Consider the following 23,633-nt stretch of genomic DNA (forward strand, 5'->3'; position numbering starts at 1 on the left):
AACACCACCTTTCTGTCTGCTAAGCAGTTCAATTTTGAGACCCTGATTTAATGTTTATTTTCCCCATTATGTGTCTGAAGTTAAGTCACACTGAAGATTCAATTTGTTCTTATCTCTGTAATTTCTTTCATCCATGTTTATATTATTACTCAAATAGATTTTTTATGCTAATTTGCTGATCAATTTCTTTTCCTCTTCTTTTTTGTTTTAATAACCTTTTATCCCTTACTTAGTCTTTTAAAGTCATGGCAGTGTTGCTCACGTTTCTTTTGTTTTATTATGAAATTAAAGAAATAAACTGGAAAAAAAAGAGAGGTAAGTGTGTTACTCTCTCTGAGCTTGATGAAACTCCTACAGCAGGAAAATTCACAGCTGTCCAATCCATCTCCTCATCATGAGTAAGCACTGTCATACATATGGTGCACAACACTGACCTCAGATCTTTTTCACTCAGACTGCATCTGGTTCTTAATTAGTTTGATTTATAAAATGAAACATAATTGACGCCTTGGCAACATTATGTTGCTAGCAGCACAAATAATAAATTAAGAATGAGTGAAGTAAAAGTCTCTTTGGTCATGTATGCATAATGGCATCCTGCATATATATAGTATTATCCTGTATTTCATCGTTCACGTTTTATGTTGTTTTGGGATGGGTCATGTTTACATAAATGTCCTGAAATAGCTATGTAATTTGATTCATTCATATGATAAAAAAAAAGGCGCTCTCTGCAAGGATGTGATGCTGTGGAAATTAGTCTTATTTTCCAACGTGCATATACAACTCTCCTGTAGTTATCTGAAATTTTGTATTTGTGAGGCTTGGAAAGAAGTTGTCATCATGGAGCTAAACTAAAACAGGACTGAAAGGTTAAACAGCATTTGGAACAGAAGTGCTCCCAGAGAAACACTTTGCCAGCTACAAAGCTATAAAAAGTACAGACCTGCTGGGGAACACAGCAGAGCTGAAGAAGAGCCTAAAGATGCCTAAAAGAGGACAATCGGCTTACCAGATGGCCCCCTCCTTGCTGGTTCACTCATCAGGTTGGCCTGTCCAGTCGAATGAAGACTTGATGGATCACATCTGGCTTAGGGCGGAGGAGAGAGGGAATCTGTCTGGAGCCCTGCATCCTGAATACAGGAGAGGAGTGAATAAGGTTTCAGATGGACAGAATAGACAGAATGGTCAAAGCGTGGAGGAGCTTGGTAGCTGAGTTAGCCTTTGTAGAGCTGATTCTATCTTTCTGACATTCAGTTTCAGCTAAAGCAGCTATGTGCACCAAGAAAGATTCATCTCTTTAGCCTATCGAGGTGGTGAGAAGCACGTAACAATTGTAAGAACGTGTAAATCATCCAGATAGGGCTAAAAAGTAAGTTTTCAGGGGAACTGCACTTAGTTTTCACCTGCTGTGTGGTTCTAATTAGAAGGCAGCCCAGAAGGAGCGGTGATCTACATGCAAGAAGAAAGATGGGAAAGACAGCAGAAGCAGGTGTCAGTGAAGGAAGTGGCACACAAAGGATTGGAGTGGAAAAATGCTGGTTTCCCATCTACGTTAGTGTAATCTTGACTTCAGAAAATAATATCACATCCTTCTATGCCAGGGAAGTTGTTTCAAATCACACTCAATTGATATTCAACATCAAGGAAAAACAGAACATCATGGAATAACAGAACATAGTCAATAGTGATGATAGTAAAGAAAGAAGGGGGAAAAGAAGCAGAAAGCTGTCAGGTATGAAAGATACATACTGAGAATATTTTCACTGACATTCTCAGACTAGATGGGACTAACGCTACTGTACCATGGAAAAGTGTAACCTTGCTAGGACCACAAAATGGTATAGTAGAAAGGAGTTGAATATATTACTTTAACTGCAATGTGAAATACAATGGAAATGGAAATGCATTCAGTGCCTAGCAAGACAGAACATCTAAGCATTACTGGAATGTATTGGGGTCCCTTGGGGTGTTATTATCATGAACTTGAAATTCTACCAGTCTTCTAGAATTTGAGAATAGTCTAAAGAACTATAGCACCAATTTCCACCTCATGTTGCTTATCACTTTATCACTAGCAGAAAGGGCTCATCTTTGTGAGTCTTTAGACACAGTCTATTACTTCACGGGATGACATTACATCTTAGAATTCTGTCAAATATGTAAATAAGAAAATTGATTACTTTTCCTACAAAGAATGATCAAACATAGTTTCCGATCCAAAGCAGTTTCAATCAGGTCAATTGTCTAAGGACTAAGGATGAAGGAACCTGAGTATAATAAATAAGGAACCGCGTTTCCTCTGCTATAAAAACAAATTATTTCAGGGACTCAACACTTACCACCTAATGCACAACCACTTGCTCCAGAAGTGTTTGCACTGGCTGAATATAATTGTCTGCATATTAATCAAGTGGAAGCTAGAATCTGTCCTCTCCTTTTTCAGGTCATGATATCCCTACCTGCCTGCTCCAATAGTGAGGGGGGTAAGGTAGCATAGTGTTCCCTTACCACCACACAGCCAGATCATAATTCTTACATAATTTCCAGCACACAGATCAAGACACACTTGAGACAGTCTTAGAAAGGGACTGTGAATCCATCGGTGTAGTATAACTTGTAGATCATAAGTAGAATGTTGTAGTTCAGGCCTGTTAATCACATTTTGTTTTCTACTAAGAAAGGTAAGTATGCAGCCAAAATATAAGTAAGAGTTTTCTAAAATATGATTTCATGTCAGACTAGTCCAAATCCACAGAACTAAAATGTTTTATGGAGCTTAGGTACCTTAACAATAACATGATTTGTTTTGATAAAACTTAGACCTTTCTACTCAGCAAAATATCAACATCTTTTATGGTTTCTTGTTTTAGCTTCTATAACTTACAATTTATAACATAAGCAAAAAAGAACTTACTGAACAAAATCTTTCAACCACACTAAAAAAGAAATATTTCAATAATTTAACATTAACAATTTCATTACTAACTATATAATTCATTAAAAAAATCAATAATCTGAGGTTGCTCTGGTATCATGAGTTTATAAAATGTTGAACTTTGCTATTTAAACAGCTCCAGTTTTAATGCCATGCTGAGCGAAAGATTGATAGTATGATATTTATAATACGTTTTTTCACACTATGAACACTCCTGAAGAAACATGATGAGTGCCTGTGGATAGCAGATTCTGGCATGGAAGTGCCAGATTATAGGTTAGTTTGTGTTTGCTGTTTTTTAATAGATGGAATAATTTATTTTTAACTTTACTATTTTCACACTGAATGTACCTTGCTATGCAAGTACTCCCTGTGATTTCTGGTGACAAAACTATGCCTATGAAGAGAGATGCTGAACAATGCTGTTTCCTAGATTATGCAGCATATTCTTTTACAATTTTAGATGCAGTCTTCTAGATGTAATTCCATACCACTAATATTGACAGACATGGTAGAAAAATATTTACTCATAGGATGGAACACACATCTCAGATCACATAATTTTACTTTTCAAGCAAGCCGCTAACAAGGATGTGATTTGGTTTGGTTTAGAGTTGTACTTTGAAAGTCTAATTATTGATATATAAAAGAAATGAGGATGGTAATTAAACACACTAGAAGTATATAAGCATGTGCTTTCCCTCAAGAATTGCCATTGTGAAACACCCTCTGGCATAGATGGCAGCTGGGCCTCGTTTCCCAAGGCTCTTGAAAAATTGCATGAAACTGCAAAAATGTATGAGGATTTACTGTTCATATCCAAGGGACCATATGGGTGCTGTTATTCTAGATGTTCATTGTACATCCATCAAGAAATGATGGGTTTAATGATGTCCTTGCTAAGGCAATTTGTACCTGAGGTCAGTGGGTTAACTTTGAAATGGGCAAACTGGAAGGAGGGCAATGAAATAGCAGTGCCACCTCTTAGCTCTCTGAGGTATATATTTGGAAAGAAAAGTCAATCAAAAACACAGAAGGAGCTTTAGCTGGCAGCTGAGACAATGGCAGAGAGACTTATCGAGAAATGCCAAAAGAAACTGATTCAGGGAAAGAAACTCATTTTAACATGAGAGTTACTCTTGTGGGAACAAAAGACTCACCCTCCAGGTATGCATTTGACAGATGCTGCTAAAAATATTTTCAGGAGAAAGATGTGGAAAAAAATCTAGGTTTTATTAAATTAAAAACACAGTGACACAGAAGTACTTTCAAAAATGAAGCAGTGCCGATCATTTGTTTTTATTACTTGGGATATCTAAAAGAGAGGTTGCATGTAATTGTCTTCTCCGGCTATTTCTAAATACTTTAGAAATATTTGTTTATTAATGGTAAAGAGATTATGAGAAATAGCAAATATTTTAAAATAAGATGTGCAATAGTATACAAAGGAATGCAAGCCACTTAGTGATTGAAGTGATTATACCAGGCTATTTCCTTTTAGATACATGACACACTGCCTACACTTTCAAGGCAGCACAATGAGGACGTTAAGTGACAGATTGAACTTGCTAGATGGAAAGAACAAAAGCAATGGACATTTAAACATTAAATTCTTAGAGCTATTATAGTTACCATAGGTATAATAGACTAAGCATGGCTGAGAATAAATATTAAGTTCATTATAGAGAACCAACAGAACAGTTCATCACTGAAGTGCATACAATGCTACAATTTAAAAAGAAAAAAAAAACCCTCTTTACTATGCACTCACTAAAATCAGTCTGGCGCAAATTCAGAGCTCGAATCACCAGATGGACATTGAATATGTTGGGGAGGGGGAAGGCTGAGTACTCGTAAGGCTCTTGGACCTCGCAGGAATAGGAATGCATGCCATTAAGATGGTTCTCTTAACCCAAAGATAAGGCCTGCCCATGTTCCAAGCAACCCTGTGATTGCTTCTACTACATAAGTCCTAGTAAGAGGTATGCGATATCACATTTATACAGTAGAGATGCACCATTTCTACTGTCAGAAGAGTTACTGCATCCAAAGGCATTGTAGAACAATTGATTAGGGGTTTATTCCATTAGGAAATGGAATTTGGCATAGGAAAAATGGCATAGCAATGGAAACATCTTCTGGGAAAAACTTTAAGTCCTTTATGGCAAAGATGTATTTGCTAGTTTTTGAAAGCAAAAATTGCATTGGCAGCATATCAAAATGTTTACATCTGTGAAAACGCTTTTATCACAAAATTCTGTTCTCACTTGAACAACCTAAGGAAACCATAAGAACATTAGGTATTCAACGCTGAAAAACAGGTATTGCTGCTCTGAGCGTATTGTTTGGGACACAGGAGACGATCCATGTACTAGCATTAGATTTTAGTTAACGCTTTGTGAAGACCACTCACCTGAAAAAGACTGTCAACAAATGCTAATTCCATTTTCAGAGGTCTCATTTCAATTTACTGATGCCATGACAGTACAAAATCCCACGACAGTACAAAATCCTTACCAGTTGTCTAAATTCCTGACAGTTTTTTGTCATTTACTGTGATCCTACAGCTTTTTGGAAGGGTTAATGCCATTCAGCTAAGGAATCTACAACACACTGCTAGAGTGTATTAATACCTGCCTAAACATCAGTATTTTCATCTGAAGCTTTATTTTTTTTCTGGTTTGAAGTCTATCAGAAACTCCACACAAAACATTTATTTTAATTTTTCACATTTCTGCTCCTATGCAGAAGCCCAGCACAAAGACATGTGAATAGCAACTGACCAGAGAGTCAGTCTAGATGAGTTTATGTAGTCAAGGATTTGTTATGTCATGGAGTCACAGGTTTAGTCACAAGGACTAACATAGAAAATAATGCATGATTTTCATGTTGCATTATATTTTTTCATATTTTTATTACATAATTCTATTATTTCTCTTGTGAAGGGATAAAGGTTTATGCATCTGGCAATCTAAATGATCAGTATTCCTTGCATTACGGTTTGAGAGAGTAGGATTGCTTTACTTCAGATTATCAGTAGCTGCCCATTTAGCCAAGGCACAAAGCTTAAGAAAAAAAACTCTGTACAAACATTTGAGCTCAGAAAAGAACAAAAACAACAGATGAGAAGATATGAAAAATAAAGATTTCTAAGAGATGATCTAAAGACATTCAGTGAACTGTATGAAGACATTTAAATTTACATTTTTACATTACTTACATCAGAAAGGCACTCTACAGTTTTGGGCATCTTGTCTACCGAAGGGATTGTAGATATGTATATTTAATAGACCAAACAAATAAAGAATACCAGTATATCATTTCAAAGAACAGATTCTGCTATGATCACAGGGTAATTTCTATAATACATAATATAATCATAGGAGAAGTGGGGCTTTTTTGTGGTTTCTGATGAAGATACACTGTTGTGTCACTCAGTTAAACATACTTGGCAATAACAACGTAGCTGATCATAATTTTTGTAGTACATTTGGGCAGCACAGTTAATTGCTGAAGTATCATGCAAACTTGCTTAGAGCAATCTGGAAAGTTTAAACAATAGAATTAGTCTGTAGGCAACAAACTAGATTAATGGTTATGCTCATATTCCATATAGTAAGAGAAAATTCCAAAATACACGCATCTTATATACTCTTCAGTATGAGGAACAGAAACAGAATATCACAGCATTCTTCCCATGGCAGATGCCAAACTGCATTGTTTGCATGCTAGTGCCACCAGATCAGATAACATCATTACTTCGTGAAGTAGGGAAGTAACTGCCAAATGCCACAATGTTACCTAAAGCACGAAAGAAGAATCCCAAAGGGTAACACAATTTCACAAGCGCTTTCGAGGAGGGGTACTTTTGTTTATCTCTGGACTTGAGAGAACTTTGGAGAAAGGCAAGATATGAAATATTATTTAAATAAAGGAAAAAAAAATAGTAATTCTAGCAAATAAAAGATCAGGTTTCTACATTAGGTTTCCTGAGAAAATGCAATCTATTTATAAAATCCGTAAGAGGATAGCATTTCTTCAGCAGCCATCAAGGCAGTCTCTCCTGCCTTGAAGAATTTGGCAGAGCCAAGAATATGGGAGGAAGTTGAGGTTGAGGTCTCACTTCAGGAAGATGTCAAGGATTTTGCCCATCGGCATGAGGAAATGTTTTGCCGTTCCAAGCCTAAGTGGGTTGTGCACTGATATGATCCTCAGAAACACAGTTCTCCAGAAATGACAGTACTGTTTGTTACAGGCATTCTCTTACATTGCTTCTAATAAACCACACCAAACTGGCTTTTGGACAGCTCAGACACTCATTAAGGAGGAATTTGGCTTATGAGTTCAGTTTTTTTAGGAACACTGGAGTTTCTTCAACAGGAGTAATCACTCGTGCTTATCGAGCAGATATATGCAAGACAAAGTCATGGTCAAGTTCATTGTTTAAGTGGCGTAACTATATAAAGACTTACTGAAGATTTATGATGTTTAAATGACATGAAACCTCACCTCAACCAAATTATACCCTGATTTTGGCTTTGACAGGAATATTTGCTTCCTGTGGGAGATCATGTTCTAGCATCCACCATGGACTGCATCCCTGCCTGAGCAATCTTGATAGAAAAGGATGGTATACATAGTTGGAATTTTATTCTTGGATACTGAAAGATTAAATCAGAAAAGTAACTTCAAATGGATTTTCAATTTCAAGAGATTTCAGTTGGTTATTTTAAGAGGATTTAAATATTTAATTGATTGAAATGCATTAAAAACTGTAAAGCTGAGTGGCAATGTTGTAACAAAATCGGACTTGTTTTTCTAAACCATGTTATATAAAACGTTCCTCACTCCCACTCAGATCAAGAGTTGTTTTGCCATTGGCTGTGACTAGGAGTAAGGGTGGGTCCTAAATGGGTAACTGATTGGAAGGACAGAGCTAATTAGTGATGTGAGCTAGGTATTTAAACATAAACGGAAATGCTAAGACCTTTTTTACTTCGTCATGCTGTGCAAAGCAAACCACCTCACATTTAGGATGCTTAATTCAATTTGTGTTACACTACCAATGATTATGAAATGCATTTTGAAGAGATTTGTTTTATCTTCTCCTGAAGTGCAGAAAACATAGAGAGTCTGATTTCCTATATGAAAGTATGCATATAAGTAGAGACACACATTGTGAATGCTAGAAGAGAAAAACATATGTAATGAAAAGACAAATTCAGGATATATTTAAGCAGATTTAAGAATTTAATTTACAGTATCATTTAATAAAATGGTGCCATCATTCTTCTTGGTTGGAACAGCTAGAATAAAAAACGAAAACAGCATTTTCTCTTTATTTGACACTTCATTTATTACTTTCACACTCATGCACATGCACATCACACATACATCTTCTTATTAGTAATGGACTAAATAGGGATTCCTTCATTATCATTTCAAATAAGAGAAATAAGAGACTGAATGTCACTAAAATTCCTGACAGGGTAGTGTTTTATTAAAAAAAAAAAAAAAAAGCCAAGATGGAAAAACTTTGCTGAGTATTCAAGTAAGTACAAATACCTAAAGCACTATTTATAGCATTCTTGTGATCATTCATAGCTTTCTCACATGACCTTCAAATACATCTGTGTGCCAAAGAACAGGATCAGTGTAAATTTATTGCCCAACAATATTAAATGGTCTTTCTTTCCATCACGCATGGAATTCCACTTCTATAGTACTATAAAATGACATTATGCCCTTCCAGAAGTACTCTAAAGCTTAGTGATACAAAGTGCCCTTCCGGGCTTTGCTGACCTAGCAGATTTCTCTTTCTAACTGAAATACTTTGGAACATTTATGCACACAACAAACAGACTTAAAAGGTGTTTCCTTTGGGGGATTTAGTAGATGCTTAATTTTATGCTCCCATCTATATCCAGTCAATGTAGGATCAACATTTATTTATCAACATAGTTTCAGATTTTCATCTTATAGCATACCTCTGGAATTTCAAATTAATAGAAATAAAACAGGCAGTAAATCCATCCTTTTATTTTATTTAAGCCAGTGAGCTGTCTTCTGGATCTAAATTCAGTATTCATTTTACTTTCTTCTTATCTACTGTGAAGTTATTGATATAAAGCTTAAGAGATATAATGAAGGTAACATTAAAGAGATTATCTACACTGTAATTGCCCAAAGGACAAACTAGTAAAGTAACGGGAAGTCAACAAAGCAATTCAAAACTAAGTTGTTCAGATACACGATGTATGTTTTGTATTTACCTTCATTTTTCTTGATGGTGAAATTTGGATTGTTGACCATTTCAGGAAGAAGACTGTACAGGAAATAATGCCCATTTTTAGGATCATCTTTGTCAATGGCACTGACAATCTGAATTACCTACAACAGAAAATGCTCTCATTAAGTATTCACACTCCTGATAAAACTACAGGATTGAAAAAAACCATTCCATTCTATTGGACACATTCTCATTTGTCTACATGCCAGATTAAAAATGCTAATTTATAATCTTGCAAGGCTTTTACAAGCCTTAGACTGAAAGTCTGGGGAACAGGGACTGTATCTGGCCCATTTAAACTGTTTCCTTCCAGAACAAAGAGGCAGAGAATAAGGAGAGACAGGTATGTAACAGAGGCCAGTAAAAAAATGCTGCTGATTTAGGCAAGTAATAAATTACTATTGAGCAATAAAGAAGAAAGAAAACTGTGTTTCGGAAACACTCATGATGCCTATGGAAGTCTTTCATTCATATAGCCATGCTATATATGTGCTATCCAGCATTACTCAGAAAGATACTGCGGTTCATCATCTTCAAATCATACAGAGCTGCACAGGAATATGAAAGGAGAAAACATTATTTGAAAATAATCAGGAGGTTTGTTTTATTATTTTTTTTAATGTTTGCTGCAATTACTTTTGATTCGGAGTATTTTCCAGGAAAGTAGAAACTGACAACTGTGGATCCAGATCCTGCACTCAAGAGTTGAATTTCAGTGGTAGTTAGCTCATGCTAGATGAGGTTTATGAGAAATTTAATGAGAATTATTGACCTTTCCCATGTCCACTGCATTCAACGACATTTTTGTCTTATGTAGTTATTTTTATAATGCCTAAAGCAACTGACAAATAATTTCTTGGACAACTAAAATACAAATTAGGAATCACTACAAATTTCTTTTTTAGAGAGTAGAGTAAAAAATGGAAACAGGGTCTGATGCTGTCCAAATTCATAGACTTGTACTTCAAATTTTCAAAGCTTCACTAATAAAATGTTAATAACTAATAGTTTATACTGCTTTTACTGCAAGAGAAAGGACAATCAATCTGTATATGTTACATATATAACAGTCAATATCCAGTTCTTTCTTCTGTGTTCTCGAAGAGTCAAAAAAAGAATAAACCTTACTAGATAACCACAAGGAGCAACATCAAAACATAAATATTTAAAATTATGTATGTAAAAAGATGTTTGAGCAAGTATTGATATAGGCATACATAATTTGTAAGACAGCCTAGAAAGGAATCGGAGACAAATAATTCCTTGCCTAATCATATTTTGGATAGTTCAGATTTATTATCAATAATCTACTGGAAAAAAATGTAGGTTGTTTAATTACCACATAAGTAGATTCATTTTTTTTATCACTGCATCTCCCAAGGTGGAAACATTGATTGCTATGGTTTCAAACACACGTATTAGAAGAGATGGACAAAAAAAGGCCTAACATAGCTTTTGCTTAAAGAAGTAGGCCTCCAATTTAATAGCTGCATAATGGATCCTAGAGCGCTACGCAGTGTGAAAAAATATAAACAGATGATAAATACACAGGCAGATATTGTCTGTCCCACTGCAGAGATGGACCCATTTACAGATGTGGAACATTTTCAGCTTTCTCTTTGCAGAGGTGTAAGGTACTGAACTATCCATGTGCGTCAAGCCCTGGGTTGGAATAAGTACTGATAATTCTGCATCACAGGTAAGTGCAATTTAGAATGGAATCCCAAACAAGTATCTTTAGACAGGTGTATGTTATCATTGTTCCATTTTTCAAACACTGCTAGGATGGAAAAGCAACAGGGAAAAAGGATAATGGCACAGTGAAGTCTGGAAGGTCAACTGCACATAATAGGTGCAATTTATCAGATGGTTATGCAATTTTATCTCTACTGGCTACATAACTGTTAATTCTTTCCAGCATTATGTTAAGAGAGTTGACTGCAAAAATTCACTTCACTGTCTTCAGCTTTTCAATTATTGTACCTGAAAGACAGTAGCCAAGAGCATTATTAATATGGGTTTTCAAGCTCACAGAAATCTATGAAATAAGCTTAGAATATTGTCTAGATTAGAAATTTTCAGGAAATAGAAATTGGGCATATTCTTTTTCCAGGAACTACAGATACCTCTTAATGTCCTATAGAATTGTTTCTTGTATTTCAGTTCTTTCCATCCATTCCCTTCATTGTTTACCAAACCATTCTTTCTCTGAAAACGCACCGAAAATTATATGCAAAAGACAGGCTTAGTGGAATACTACTTTTGTTGTGTTACATGCACACATCAAGGAATTAAGAGTTAGTGTTCCCATAGCAACCTTATTTCTTTGTGCGTTTGCATTAAAATAAGCTCTTAAAAAAAAAAAAAAAAGCATAACATATACACAGTGATACAAAGCTGCTGTATCTTTTACTCCATAGGGGTGAGAAAAGTCCAGTAATTCTCATTACCACATTTTTATTAGTATGCTGACGAGCATACGTTATTGTTCAGTGTTGTGTGATCACGTAATGGAACACTGTTGAAGTTATTCTCCAACTCTTAATTTGTGGTTCATAAAATGGTAGAGAATTCTTCCAGGGCTGACCTGCCTTACCAATCACTACAGATGTTTTTTTCTTTCCTAGTAATAACACGCATAACAAAGGTGTTCCATATAACAAAATTGGTCAATACTAATAACAAAGAAAACAAGAACTGATTTTTTCACTATGTATCCATAAGCACTACAGCGAAAATAACCCTTTGGCTGTTCAATCTTGAATTTCTGAAATTCTTCCATGTAAAATTTCAACTTTGATGTTGTATTAAAAATTCATGCAAATATTTGATTCTGTACACAGATTTAGTAGAAACAGAGTCAATCAGCATATTTTGCTTAACAGGCAGCTGTGAATTGAGATTAATAGTTAAATGATCCCCTAGGAGAACTTGGCAGGTTTGTATTGTGTTTCTACAAAGCTGCATATGCCTGAAATATTTGTAAGAGATTACCAGTATAACCATAATGAATGATGACAAAGGATAAACAGCAAGAAGAAGTTCTTATCAATGTATCATTACTATCTGTGATTTTAATATATGATACTGTTTAAAAGTATTTCCCTGCAATGCAACTTGTTAACCTAACTTAGAATGGTTCCTTATCATTAGTAAACTCTTCCTTACTTTTATTAAAACTGTTCTTTCAAGTTTGAAAAAACTGTTGCAGTTACATTGGTGTTCATGGTTATTTCTGAATTATTTTGCAGACTGATAATACTACAAGCAGTACGCTTGTCACAGTACAACTTTAATTTTGCCTTTTCAGCAAGACCCAGCCCTTAACTGCTAGAACCTGCATTTTGCCATTTGAATGAGCTTTGACTCTTCAGAGAGACCAAGATCTATCTGAAGATTTCTTCCACTAGAAAAAGCCAATTCTGTTAGGAAAACTGAATAAAATAGAGACAAATTGCAAGATTGGAGGAACACTGTACTCAGGTTTATATTACTCTTGCTTGAACAGTGGCTTGTGCACTGATACATCGTTTTCTGCACTATTTAAGTGTTTGAAAATTTTGTAGCTTTGTTTTGAGCAAACAGCACTTCACTGGAAAAGTAGGTATTAACGGGAACAGTGACTGAGGCAATTTTCTTACTCAACAATACAGATGTTCAACAATACAGATGTTCTGTTCTAGGAGTACCGAAAAATAGTTTAGCTGGGCTGGAGAACAATCAACTGTACAGCTATAGCCAGCAAAACCACAAATGTTCTGGCTTTAATAAGTGGAATTATGAAAAAATAAAATAATAGAGAAAGGCATGAGCTGGTTTATGGTTAGCTTAGAGGTACTGTAACAGTACATTCAATTCCTTTTTTCTTCCTAACACTGACAAAAAACATTTCTGGCAACTTTCTGTTGTGTGTAAAAATGTGCAAGGATTACATAAATATGTGCATGGACAAATACATTTCCTCCTCCTTTCCCCTTCCTCTCCTACTGTGTGTTGTACCTCTACTATTAGAGGTAGGCTAAAGCAAAGAAAATGCATCTGGCAATGTTATACATCAACAGTTTTTAATACATTCTGTCACATCACCAGCAGCTGCACTTGCCACTTGCAATTACATCAGAACCCAAAACAGAACACTTAGAAACCGAACTGGAATAGACGGTTCAAAATATTTAGGGGCTGCAAATAAGGTTTCATAAAAGGTTCAAATGTAATCTCCCTTATGGTAATTCAAATTTGATTTAAACTAAGATTTAAGTTGAACTTAAATGTAAATAGATTGGAATATCATAACAGAATTGTGCACATGTAACGTTCAAGTTTAAACTTTGGAGAACTATCCAAATAAGGCTTTTGCTACTATGTAAGAGAGTAGCGTCTTTCTCATATTAGCTATTTCACAGCTGATACACATTTAATATTTTGAATTTTACATCTTGACTGATTACTATGATTTCTTCCAAAATTTGAAGACAGAATAATAAGCAGAAGAAAAAACAATCAGGTAATGTAGATACAAAAATCTTTAGAAAAGCAGATAATTTTTGAATGACAACTTAAATTTAGAACCCAACCTTGGTGATTATTCTGGACTGGTTACTGTTCCAATAATGTTATTTGTTTAAAACACAGAATAAATTGCAGGATCAGTGCCACCTCATCCATACAGGCAGCCAAATATTTAATAAGCATCTGTAAAGTACACACAGGGGTTCATGCTCAGAAGTGACATCTGCCATCAGATCAAGAGTGTTAAAGGTGATGGTAAGACGAAGACTATCATGGTTTAATGAAAGTTTTCCGTAAGTGCTTAAATGAAAGCCTCTTTTACCAGCTGACTCTTAACCATCTCATTTATTTATTTATTTATTCCAAAATGAAATGGGAACATTTTTCACCATATCTTAAACCTCCTGAAATTTAATAGGAATACCTAGATAAACGTATTCACAAAACACTGTGCAACACAGTTTACTGATTTCAGGGAAGCTTACTGAGCCCTGGATAAAGGTATACTCATTAGAATTTAACATATCCTAGAAAATGTAACTACTCAGCATCTGAAATCCACCCTGAGCTAAAAAGAAATCCACTCTGAGCTAGAAGAACTTAAATACCAACTGTAACATATCTGTCTGCCCATAAGGGCACATTTCAATAATCTGCTTTTCAGTGGTTAGAGAGAATTCTCATTTCTTAAATGACACATTTTTGACACCTTTTTAATAAACAAAAAGGGGTGCTAGAAGTCAAATCATCTTCTGTAACAATCCAGTCTTGGCAGAGGTAGGTTGTCATATACTACAAAAAGAAAATAATTTTTAACTCTATTGTCAGGTAACCTTCTTTGGAGAACAGTGAATTTAATGCCTAAACACCCACATGAGACACAGGAATAGTTGGATTAACAAGACTAGTGTCATGCTGTCAGATGCTGTTTATTTAAATAAAATGTCACAATCTAGAAATAAATTAGTTTAAAAACAGTGATTTGTTGTAACATACAGTGTTTCTCAAGCAGGACAAAAGTTAAATCTCATTTACACTGCATTACTTTCTGAAAGTCTGTACATTTTCTTGAGTCTTTATCTTGTCATTCATCTGGCATATGAGATATACTTCCCTATTTCTGTACATTTGTCCTTCAATATGGACGCCTTTTAAGAAATCTTGCTTCTGATATCTTGCTATGTTTATTTCACCTTGTAGAATGTTGTGTAAATTCCTTTGCCAACCCTTTTATTTCATTAAGTCAAGAAGCAAATAACCTGTTTTGATTTATATTTTTGTGGGGTATAATGAAAACTTGAACTCCACTTCTCCATCACCCCATCCCTCTCTAGATATTTTACATGCAGTTACAATTTACTTGACTTTCCATCTAGTTCTGGTTTGATTTTTTGGTTTTTTCCCAATTGTCATAGAAAAGTGAGTAAGAACTAAATAGATAGAGATTATAACTGAGATACGGGTAAGAGGAAATGGTTTTGTTGTTTTAAGTGTTTCTTCTAAATTATACCTGGGAACAGCTACAATATAGTTCAATAACTGAACTGGAATTCAGGTTGGATTATACTTTTGCCCATTAACACACACGAACCTATGAAGTCATGAGCTCCATCAGACAGAGTGGAAACAGCGGGAGCTTAAAGACACTCCGCATTTTTTTCTCGATATTGTCCCAAGAGAGCTACCTTTAATTTAAAACCTATACTTCAAAGAATATGTATGTCCATATATAGAGAGATGTACCACAGAATACAATCATAGGTTTATCTTAAATGATTGTTAAGAGTCGTTAGCATGAACACACATAGGCACATATTTTGAGAATAAAGATAAAATGACAGAGAGAAACTGCACCCCATTCTTACACACCGAAGTACCCAACAAAAAACCATGGAGATACTTACTTGTCCAGGCTTCCCATTCTCACATAAAAAGGCTTCATGCTCTGATGCAAACTCAGGAGCATTGTCATTTACATCTAGAACTTTGATAGCAACAGGCACCCGGGACACTTGACTGTGGTTCCCTAAGAAAAGAAATCAAAGCATAAAAGGTAAGCATATTTAATTTGGGACTGCTACGTAAATGCATACATAGCAACCACACTCCTCCTGTCTTCTGTCCTTGCTTAATTGGGTTGTCTTATCTGTAATGGATCACAGAGTTAGAGCATGAGATAAAGAAGGATGGCCAGTACTTTACGGCTGAAAAGAATAAATAGATCCCTATTGCAAACAGCATTTGTTGGAGATTAGCTCAATGAAGACCTTTCTTGGACTAAATTGGTAAGATTTTTCTTTGATGAAGTTTGTATTGTTTTATTGATAAAGTCCATTATACATGGAAAAGGGAAGGCTGTAAACAACATAGATTTATTTCTTTGTTTATCTTTAGCAGAGCACAGAGCATTTTACTCTATTAATTGTTCCGACTGCACATCTATTATTTCTTCATTACAAATACAACTAATGTGGAGACCCACATTGTGAGAAAGATAGATCGTAGATTGACATAGGCAAAACTAGATGGGTAAAACTAAAACTAGTCCAAAACCGTACTATTAAAGCACTTTGATTCATCTACTGCTGACCAAAAATACGACCTGTGAACTTCTTTCTTCACTGAAATAAAGCCTCATTATTTATAATATAAAGCTATTTTGCATTAAAGTGCTTATCACTGTAAAGAGTAGAATAACCTTGTTAAGCTGCAAGGAAAGAAAAGTTAACCAATAGTTTGCATTCTACTTTGAACAGATTTCACAGTCAGTTTCTAATGTCTTTGCTTCAATTCAGTATGGCTAATTTATTTTAAGAGATTATTAACAAGTATTTTAGGATATTTTTCCCAAAGAGCAAAAACATGAATTTAGTTTAAACTGAGGACTTTAAAACACGGTTTTACAGTGCATGCATACCTCTACAAGTAACTCAATACTAGCTTAAAAATCCACCTCTTAGTGAGTGTTATTTTACAACCATAGTATTTTATCTTGTTTATATCATCAACAATTTGAAGAATTGCACACTATGTGAATTAAACTCTGGGTCTGACACGTAACTAACCTATGTGCTTTTGCCTAAATTATTATGCAAGCAAGAAAGCTGCTGCCATAATTCAGGGTATCAACTTACTTGCAGTTGTTGTGACAGCTTAGCATTAGTCCAAAGCTGTCATCAGTCCATGTGGGTTCTATTCTCTGGCTTAGGAGAAGAAGTTCCTATCGCCTGGTATTCAATGTACCTCTCATAACAAACATCTACAAAGCAGAAGTATGTCAGGCTCCACCAGTGGGCAGGTAGCAACTGGTGGCAGCCCTACAAGTGGTAAAGACGATTAAAGGAAGAATCACTGTATACGTTGTGTATTTTGTGGTTTCCATCAAAGTTAATTGTGTTGTGACCTAATCAAACCCTACCTCTTACATCCTTTTTTTCCTTGTGTGCTAAAGACAGCCATAATTTTTGAGGCTGCACCTATAAATCCAAATGTGTGAATTTCAATTGCTCTACTAACATTACTTTGAAATAGCATAAAAATAATTATTTCAAAAGACACAAAACCAGGCTATCACCAAATGTCCTAGTGCTATAACCAAAGGCTTTATGTTCACTGGACAGCCTGAAATATTGAAATTCCACCTGTATTGGATATGAAAGATTACAAGACGTCAAACTTTAAATGCTTCCCATTTGAAGGAGTCAAATGTTTTAGTTCAGAAAGAAACATGTTACAGGAGAAAAGGAAATCCCCACCAAAATATTCTAAGAGTAATTTTTATGTCCATTTTGCATCATATGATCTTACTTATTAGCAGGTGAGATGAACTGAAATAATAATGTATTTGAAATCAAATAAAAGTTATTATGCAAATCATAAATTCCAAAAAATGTAAACACTTTTTCTTTATCTTAACTTGATAACAATACAGACAATGAATCTTGAGGTTATCAGAATTCTCAGCACTAGTGTCATATTTAAACACTACAGATTTACTTTTATCTAAATTAATGAAATGATGGCAGTTCAAATTTTAAAGACATTACAGAGAAATGTAATTAATTAGATAAGCTTCTGAAGAAATTATTCATGTCCCTTGCGACTGCCCCCAAAATGTTTGTCTTTCATCAGAAAGACAAACATTAAATTTAAAGAAATTATAATCAGAAACTTGATGAGAATTCATTTAAAAAATTAATTTACTAAACACAAGAGAGACCCAACTGGTTTGCAAGTCTCCAAACAAGGGGATATCCATCGCCTATTAGGGTTCCTATGACTATGATGAAATTTACTGTTGAGAAAGAAAGAGATGGAGAGGGAATTTTATCTACTGCTTGTACTGCCCACCACGCTGAATACATTACATTATTTTGTCGTTGCAAACTTTTCAATGAAATTTCACTTTATGCTAAGTGTTTCCCCTGTAAATAAAAATCACCCTAAGCATACCTATTCAACCAAACTAATGAATTCACACTAAGAAAACCCAGATTTCACTCATGGATGAAAATGCTGCCAGGATAGCATAGTTTAATCTCTCTATTTTCATACTTTTAATGTCTGCAAACTTCTCAGTGCTAGAACATGTACGCAGGGGATGTCCCTCTCAAGTTTAAATCCATCGCTGTTAGCAATGCCCAATATCCTTGAACTGAAAGTAGAAAGTGACTGAAGTGGATCCACGATGATCCACAGAGTGCACAAACTGTTACGTTTACATGGGCAGCTGTACTTCATACAGCTGGCCTTCGTACTGATTAGTATTCCATGTTCAGAACTTTTCCTCATTTGTATGAATGGAGAGTCGGTTCTTTCTAAACTAGTGACAGAACTGAGTTTTAACTACTGGGAGATTTTTTTTGTTTGGTTTGGGGTTTTTTCCCAATGAACCACCCAGTCAATACAATTAAGGATGACTGAGAATTCTGGCGTGTACCAGGTAGATAGTAAGACTGATTGCTTAAGTTCTAATCCATTATTTTGAGCAAAAATCATAAAAAAGTGTAAAGTTAGAGACTCTCTCTAAGGAACTAACTGAATTTGTAAAAGCTCCATCACCTGTATTTATTGTGATGCACAGTGTAAGAAGACCTACCTTGAATCTTGCAACACAGGTAAATCATTATGACTGCCGCCTGAGAAGCAATGGCTTGGTTTGAAAATTTAGCACACTGAGGTGCAAGATTAAAAAATACTGAGAAAATTTCCACTAGTCTAGCTTACCAAAACTCTCTTCAGAGTAAGGCTGCACAGAACAACTTAGTTTTTAATTTCAAATGCATTCAGTTGGTCATCTGTGGGCATCACTGCCACTGCACAGCATGTAGCTGTAACAAACACACATGAAGATCGATTGCGTACATAATTTCCTAGCAGTACAGCTCTTCTCTGTCTCTGCTGAAGTCTCAATTACTGCCCACAGTTCTAAGATCCCATAGCCTGCCACAGATGAGAGCAGCACACACACAAAGAAAGGCACATCTGGACAGATACAAGGAAAGGATGATTCAATGAAAATAACTAGTGGAACATACTATGACAATAAATAAATTTCCAACAATAATGGAAAGTGCAGCTGAGTTTAGAAATGCATACTGAAAGGTTTACAAGAATTATAAGCACCTAAAAAGCTCGTCTGTTTTTCTTCTCAGTTCTTGAGATTGTGTTGGAACATTAAATGCTTGAAATGCACACCTTGCTGGTACTCATCTTTGAGTAACATACCCACTGAATCGTACTCAGGATTAAAAAAGGCTGCAGTTTGATACAAAAATGAAGAGGTAGGTAAGATAATGAAAGTAAAATTTTAAAAATGCCATTATCAAGCCATTCAGTGTCTCCAAACCTGAACTTTTGGAGGCTACAGACCCACGGTAGTTCTTGTGATCAACACATTCCTTCCTTCCTGGAAAAACCCTACATATCTGAGCTGTGCGTGTATCATTGGAAATTTGTAATGCAAAGCGCTAAGCACTGTTAACATTGTTACTGCATGCAGCAAGTATTACTGGGAGTAACCAGAGCTTATAAATGAAATTTTTGGTCTTGTGCCATAACTAACAGAACATAATGCAGCTATTCAACTCCCATAAACACTTAAACACTTCATAAACATGCTTAAAACACTTCTCCACTGTCTTTCCTTGACAGATCCAGAAACAAGGGGTCTTAAAGAGCAGTGGTCTTTAAGAAAAAGAACTATTGGCTGCACAGAATAACGTTCATCATTTGTTTAACCCAAAGAAATCCAGTTTAATCTAGTTTTCCTTTATTTAATTAAATAACCCAAATCACTTCAAGGTTCTCTTTAAAAAGTCATAAGCTGTCTTGCACTTTAACTAAAATTAAGTACCTGAATAGAAAGTAGACTCCTAGAAAATAACACATCTTTTATTATTATTGTCATCACCACATGGCTTGGAAATGGCTATTTCATGCTTCTCTGATCCAGTGAAATTTCTGCTATAATAATATTTTAAATTAGAAGTATAGGAAGTCTTAGCTCTCACAGAGAAATCAAAATAAAATGTGAATCAGTGACTTAATAAAAACAATAGCACTTGTTTTACTTCCTTTATATTTCAAACTTATTAAGTTGTATTTTAATAGATCCATTCCCCATGACTTTATCAAGATTTTATCTGATGACTTTACTAAGATAATCTACATGCAGGACAAATTTATTTCTCCCGTTAGGGTTTATTGTTGTTGTTTCTTTGTGCAATCCTTTACCTATATAATACCAGCGCCTAAAGCATTTTTTTTGCCATATAAAACTGACAAATCTAACTCCAAGAATCCTAAGAAACAGAGATGCTATTGTGAAACTGAAATCTTATTTATGCTGAAGTTTAACTGTAGAAATCACATACTGCAGCAAATATCGTGTTCATTTGTCTGAAGTGTTATGCAATGATCTGATTCAGGAGAGACCGAGTGCCTGAAACTGCCTCTGCAATTGTCAGGAAAAGACATCAGTAATCGGCAATATTTCTGTTAAAAATAACAGAACATAAGCTATTTCTGAATTAGGATGAAATTCAAGCAACCAAACAAAAACGCCAAACAGGACTGGTCATCAGGAAGATTTAGATCCCCCCTGAAAGTCTTTTATTTTTAAAGGCTGAGTAAATACTAAGAGTTGTTGAATATCTATAAAATTATATAAACATATCAGTGCACAGCAGAAAGGCTTCTGTGCAAGTTGCTAAGACAAGACACAAACACTGATTCAAAATTAATGTTCCATCTATATTTATTTCAGCACACTGGAACATATTAGAGGAGTACAGATTGTGGCGAGTCTCTGCGTGTACATGTGTGTGGGAGGGAGGCAGAAAGAAAAAGATGTGAAACATATTTCTCGGGTTTGTTCTTTAAGTCATTCTTTGGGAGAAAAATAATAATAGAGTTGAAAAGTTTAGTCTCCTTTCAGTAGATCACTCGGTTTATTTTATTATGGTCTGCAGAAGAAAGATGAACAAGTCAAGAGCAAAACTATGTTACGTACTATTTTTATTTCCTCACTGACAGACTATCAGAGGTTTAACCAAGGACTTGTTCAACATCTTCCACCTCCTTCATTTTTGTCCACTTTTCTACCTCTCATTGCCTTGAAAAAGACATCAGACTCTTGCACAATGCATGCTTCCACCGGCATGGACAAACACAGAAGAACCATGCATACCCACTAACCAGGTGGAGTGCGAGGAGTGTACTTTGACTGCATGTCCTGGAAAGGAGGACAAGGAGGAGGGGAAACTGAGGAAGGACTACATTTTCAAGTCCTTGACTTCAAAACTGAATTTGTGGTTAAGAAATTTCCAAAGTTCAGCAACTCCATCTGTAAAGAGGTGACTAAGACAGGCCATGCACCTACCTTTAACCAATATATAAAATGTATATCTTAGGAATAAAAGACAGATTATACTTTCAGGTTGCTGATAATACCAAAAGGAAAAAGAAAGTAAAATTTCTGTGACAGATGCAGAAGCCATGCCAGAAAATGTTAATTAAATAAAGCCATATTCTTCAGGCCCTGTTCAGACAAAGTTTTTACTCACTTCCATTATTTGTGAATAATGGAATGGTTTTCTTTTTCTTTCACATTAGTGCAAGACATAAAAATTGTTAATATAGCCCAGAACCGAGACGAATTTTGAATCAATTACCTACAATTTGCAGAAAAATGAAACATGCCTGCAAAAAGACCAAATGGATCATTTTTTTAAACCATACACCAACCAAATCAGTGACATGCCACCTAACCCTGCACTGAGTTCTTTGCTTGCCGTCGTAGCAGCAATGTACACAGGCTATGTTGATATGCACTTTTCCCTTTCGCTTCAAGGCCTGATTCAGCTTCTACTGAAGTTAGTAAGAACTCTTCTATTCTGCAAGTTTAATCTAGTCCTTGTCCTTAATATTACATTATCTATATCCTACATTTAACATAATTTAAGATTTAAAATGTAAATTTAATTTACATTAAAACAGGGACTTAAACTGGGTACTTTTTAATTTCAGAGTATCAACACTGATTTATAAAACTTGATAATCAAACTATATTTTAAAATACTTAGTATATTCTTTTCATACAGATACAATACATATTGATGGAATCATCTAGCCCCCGTTTTGCTTATCTGAAGGCAGGCTGTAATGTGACATTCAAATGCAACCTCTTTGTTATTTTTCATGCCATTAAGCTGTACAGTTATTCAGCAGCCTAACAAGTAGTTACTCCGTTATTACCTCTGACCCTCTGTGAATTGAAAGATCTATTTGCAAAACTGGGAAATGTTTGTAATTTTTTTCAGAAGTAGTGAATTTTGTTTGGTGTATATGCATGATATTGTCTTGTCAGAATGCACAGATAGATCAAAAGGGCTTGGAAAGGCAAAACTAGATTGGAAAAGCAAAACATCCCCTCAAATGTAGTTTACAGCTGTGAAGAGGGCCTCTTCTACCATAACCCTGGTGATAAGGGAAAATCAAAAGACACTGTTCTGTTTAAATTTAGCCATGATAGCGAGCTGTAATTTTGTCCTTGAGGGAGCAAAGGATGCTGAAACGAATTCATATCCCCCTTAGAGCTGGAAGGGAATGGGAAGCATAGGCAACCCCCACCCCTCGTGCCACCTTCCCAAAAACTGAACAACCCAGAAGAGTATCTGTTCATTATAAATCACTTTGAATGGCGGTCTCCCTTGAATCACAATACTTATGTTTTGGAAAACCCACCTTAGTTTCATCACTTCCTATTCTTTTTCATGGACTCCAAAATGAAAATGCTAGAGGACACAGTAGATACTAGATGTACTAGGCAATGCATGAGTGCTTGTTGCATGCAGCCTACTGCATTGCATCGGGCTGGGATGGAGTTAATTTTCCTCATAAGAGCCCTCATAGTTCTGTGCTTCCTAATGGTATGTAGAAAGGCACTGATAACACACCAGTGTTTTGGTGACTGCAGAGCTCACACAGCATCAAGGCTGTGTCTCCAACATCCCCCCGCCCCCCCCCTCAGTGGGCTGCAAAGGGGCAAGATCTTGGGAGGGGACATAGCCAAGACACCTGGCCCAAACTGACCAAAGAAATATTCCATTCCATATGATGTCGGCTCAGAGATAAAAGCTAAGGGAAAGGAGGAGGAAGGGGGGGCATTCTTTTTTTTTTTCATGACATTTTGTCTTCCAGAGCAACCACTATGTGCATACTGAAGCTCTGCTTCCCCAGAAGTGACTGGACATTGCCTGCTAATGGGAATTAGAGAATAAAATCTTGTTTTCCTTTTGCTACCACATGCAGCCTTTGCTTTTGCTTTTATTAAACCACCTCTTTCTTGGCTCAAGAGGTTTTTTTTTTCTTTTCTATTGCATTTTCTCCCCGCCT

At 35.5% G+C, this 23,633-nt stretch overlaps 1 protein-coding gene across 4 annotated transcripts in view; it reads right to left on the bottom strand.

Moving 5' to 3' along the window:
* The window catches only part of CDH8 (cadherin 8), a 149,735-nt gene that overhangs the window by 16,976 nt on the left and 109,126 nt on the right, over positions 1–23,633 (bottom strand). Inside the window, exons 10-12 of one of the 4 annotated variants that reach the window (XM_035891509.1) lie at positions 21,427–21,471; positions 15,641–15,762; positions 9,211–9,328 (exon numbers count right to left, since the gene is read on the bottom strand). In XM_035891509.1, coding sequence (XP_035747402.1) covers positions 9,211–9,328; positions 15,641–15,762; positions 21,427–21,471 — 285 coding nt within the window. Of the gene's footprint in view, positions 1–9,210; positions 9,329–15,625; positions 15,763–20,799; positions 20,811–21,426; positions 21,472–23,633 lie in introns of all 4 variants that reach the window. The other 3 variants (XM_035891512.1, XM_035891510.1, XM_035891511.1) reach the window with 3 other exon arrangements.

This window comes from Egretta garzetta, unplaced genomic scaffold (genome assembly GCF_000687185.1).
Source record: "Egretta garzetta isolate BGI_Z169 unplaced genomic scaffold, ASM68718v1 scaffold23, whole genome shotgun sequence".
Lineage (NCBI taxonomy): Eukaryota > Metazoa > Chordata > Aves > Pelecaniformes > Ardeidae > Egretta > Egretta garzetta.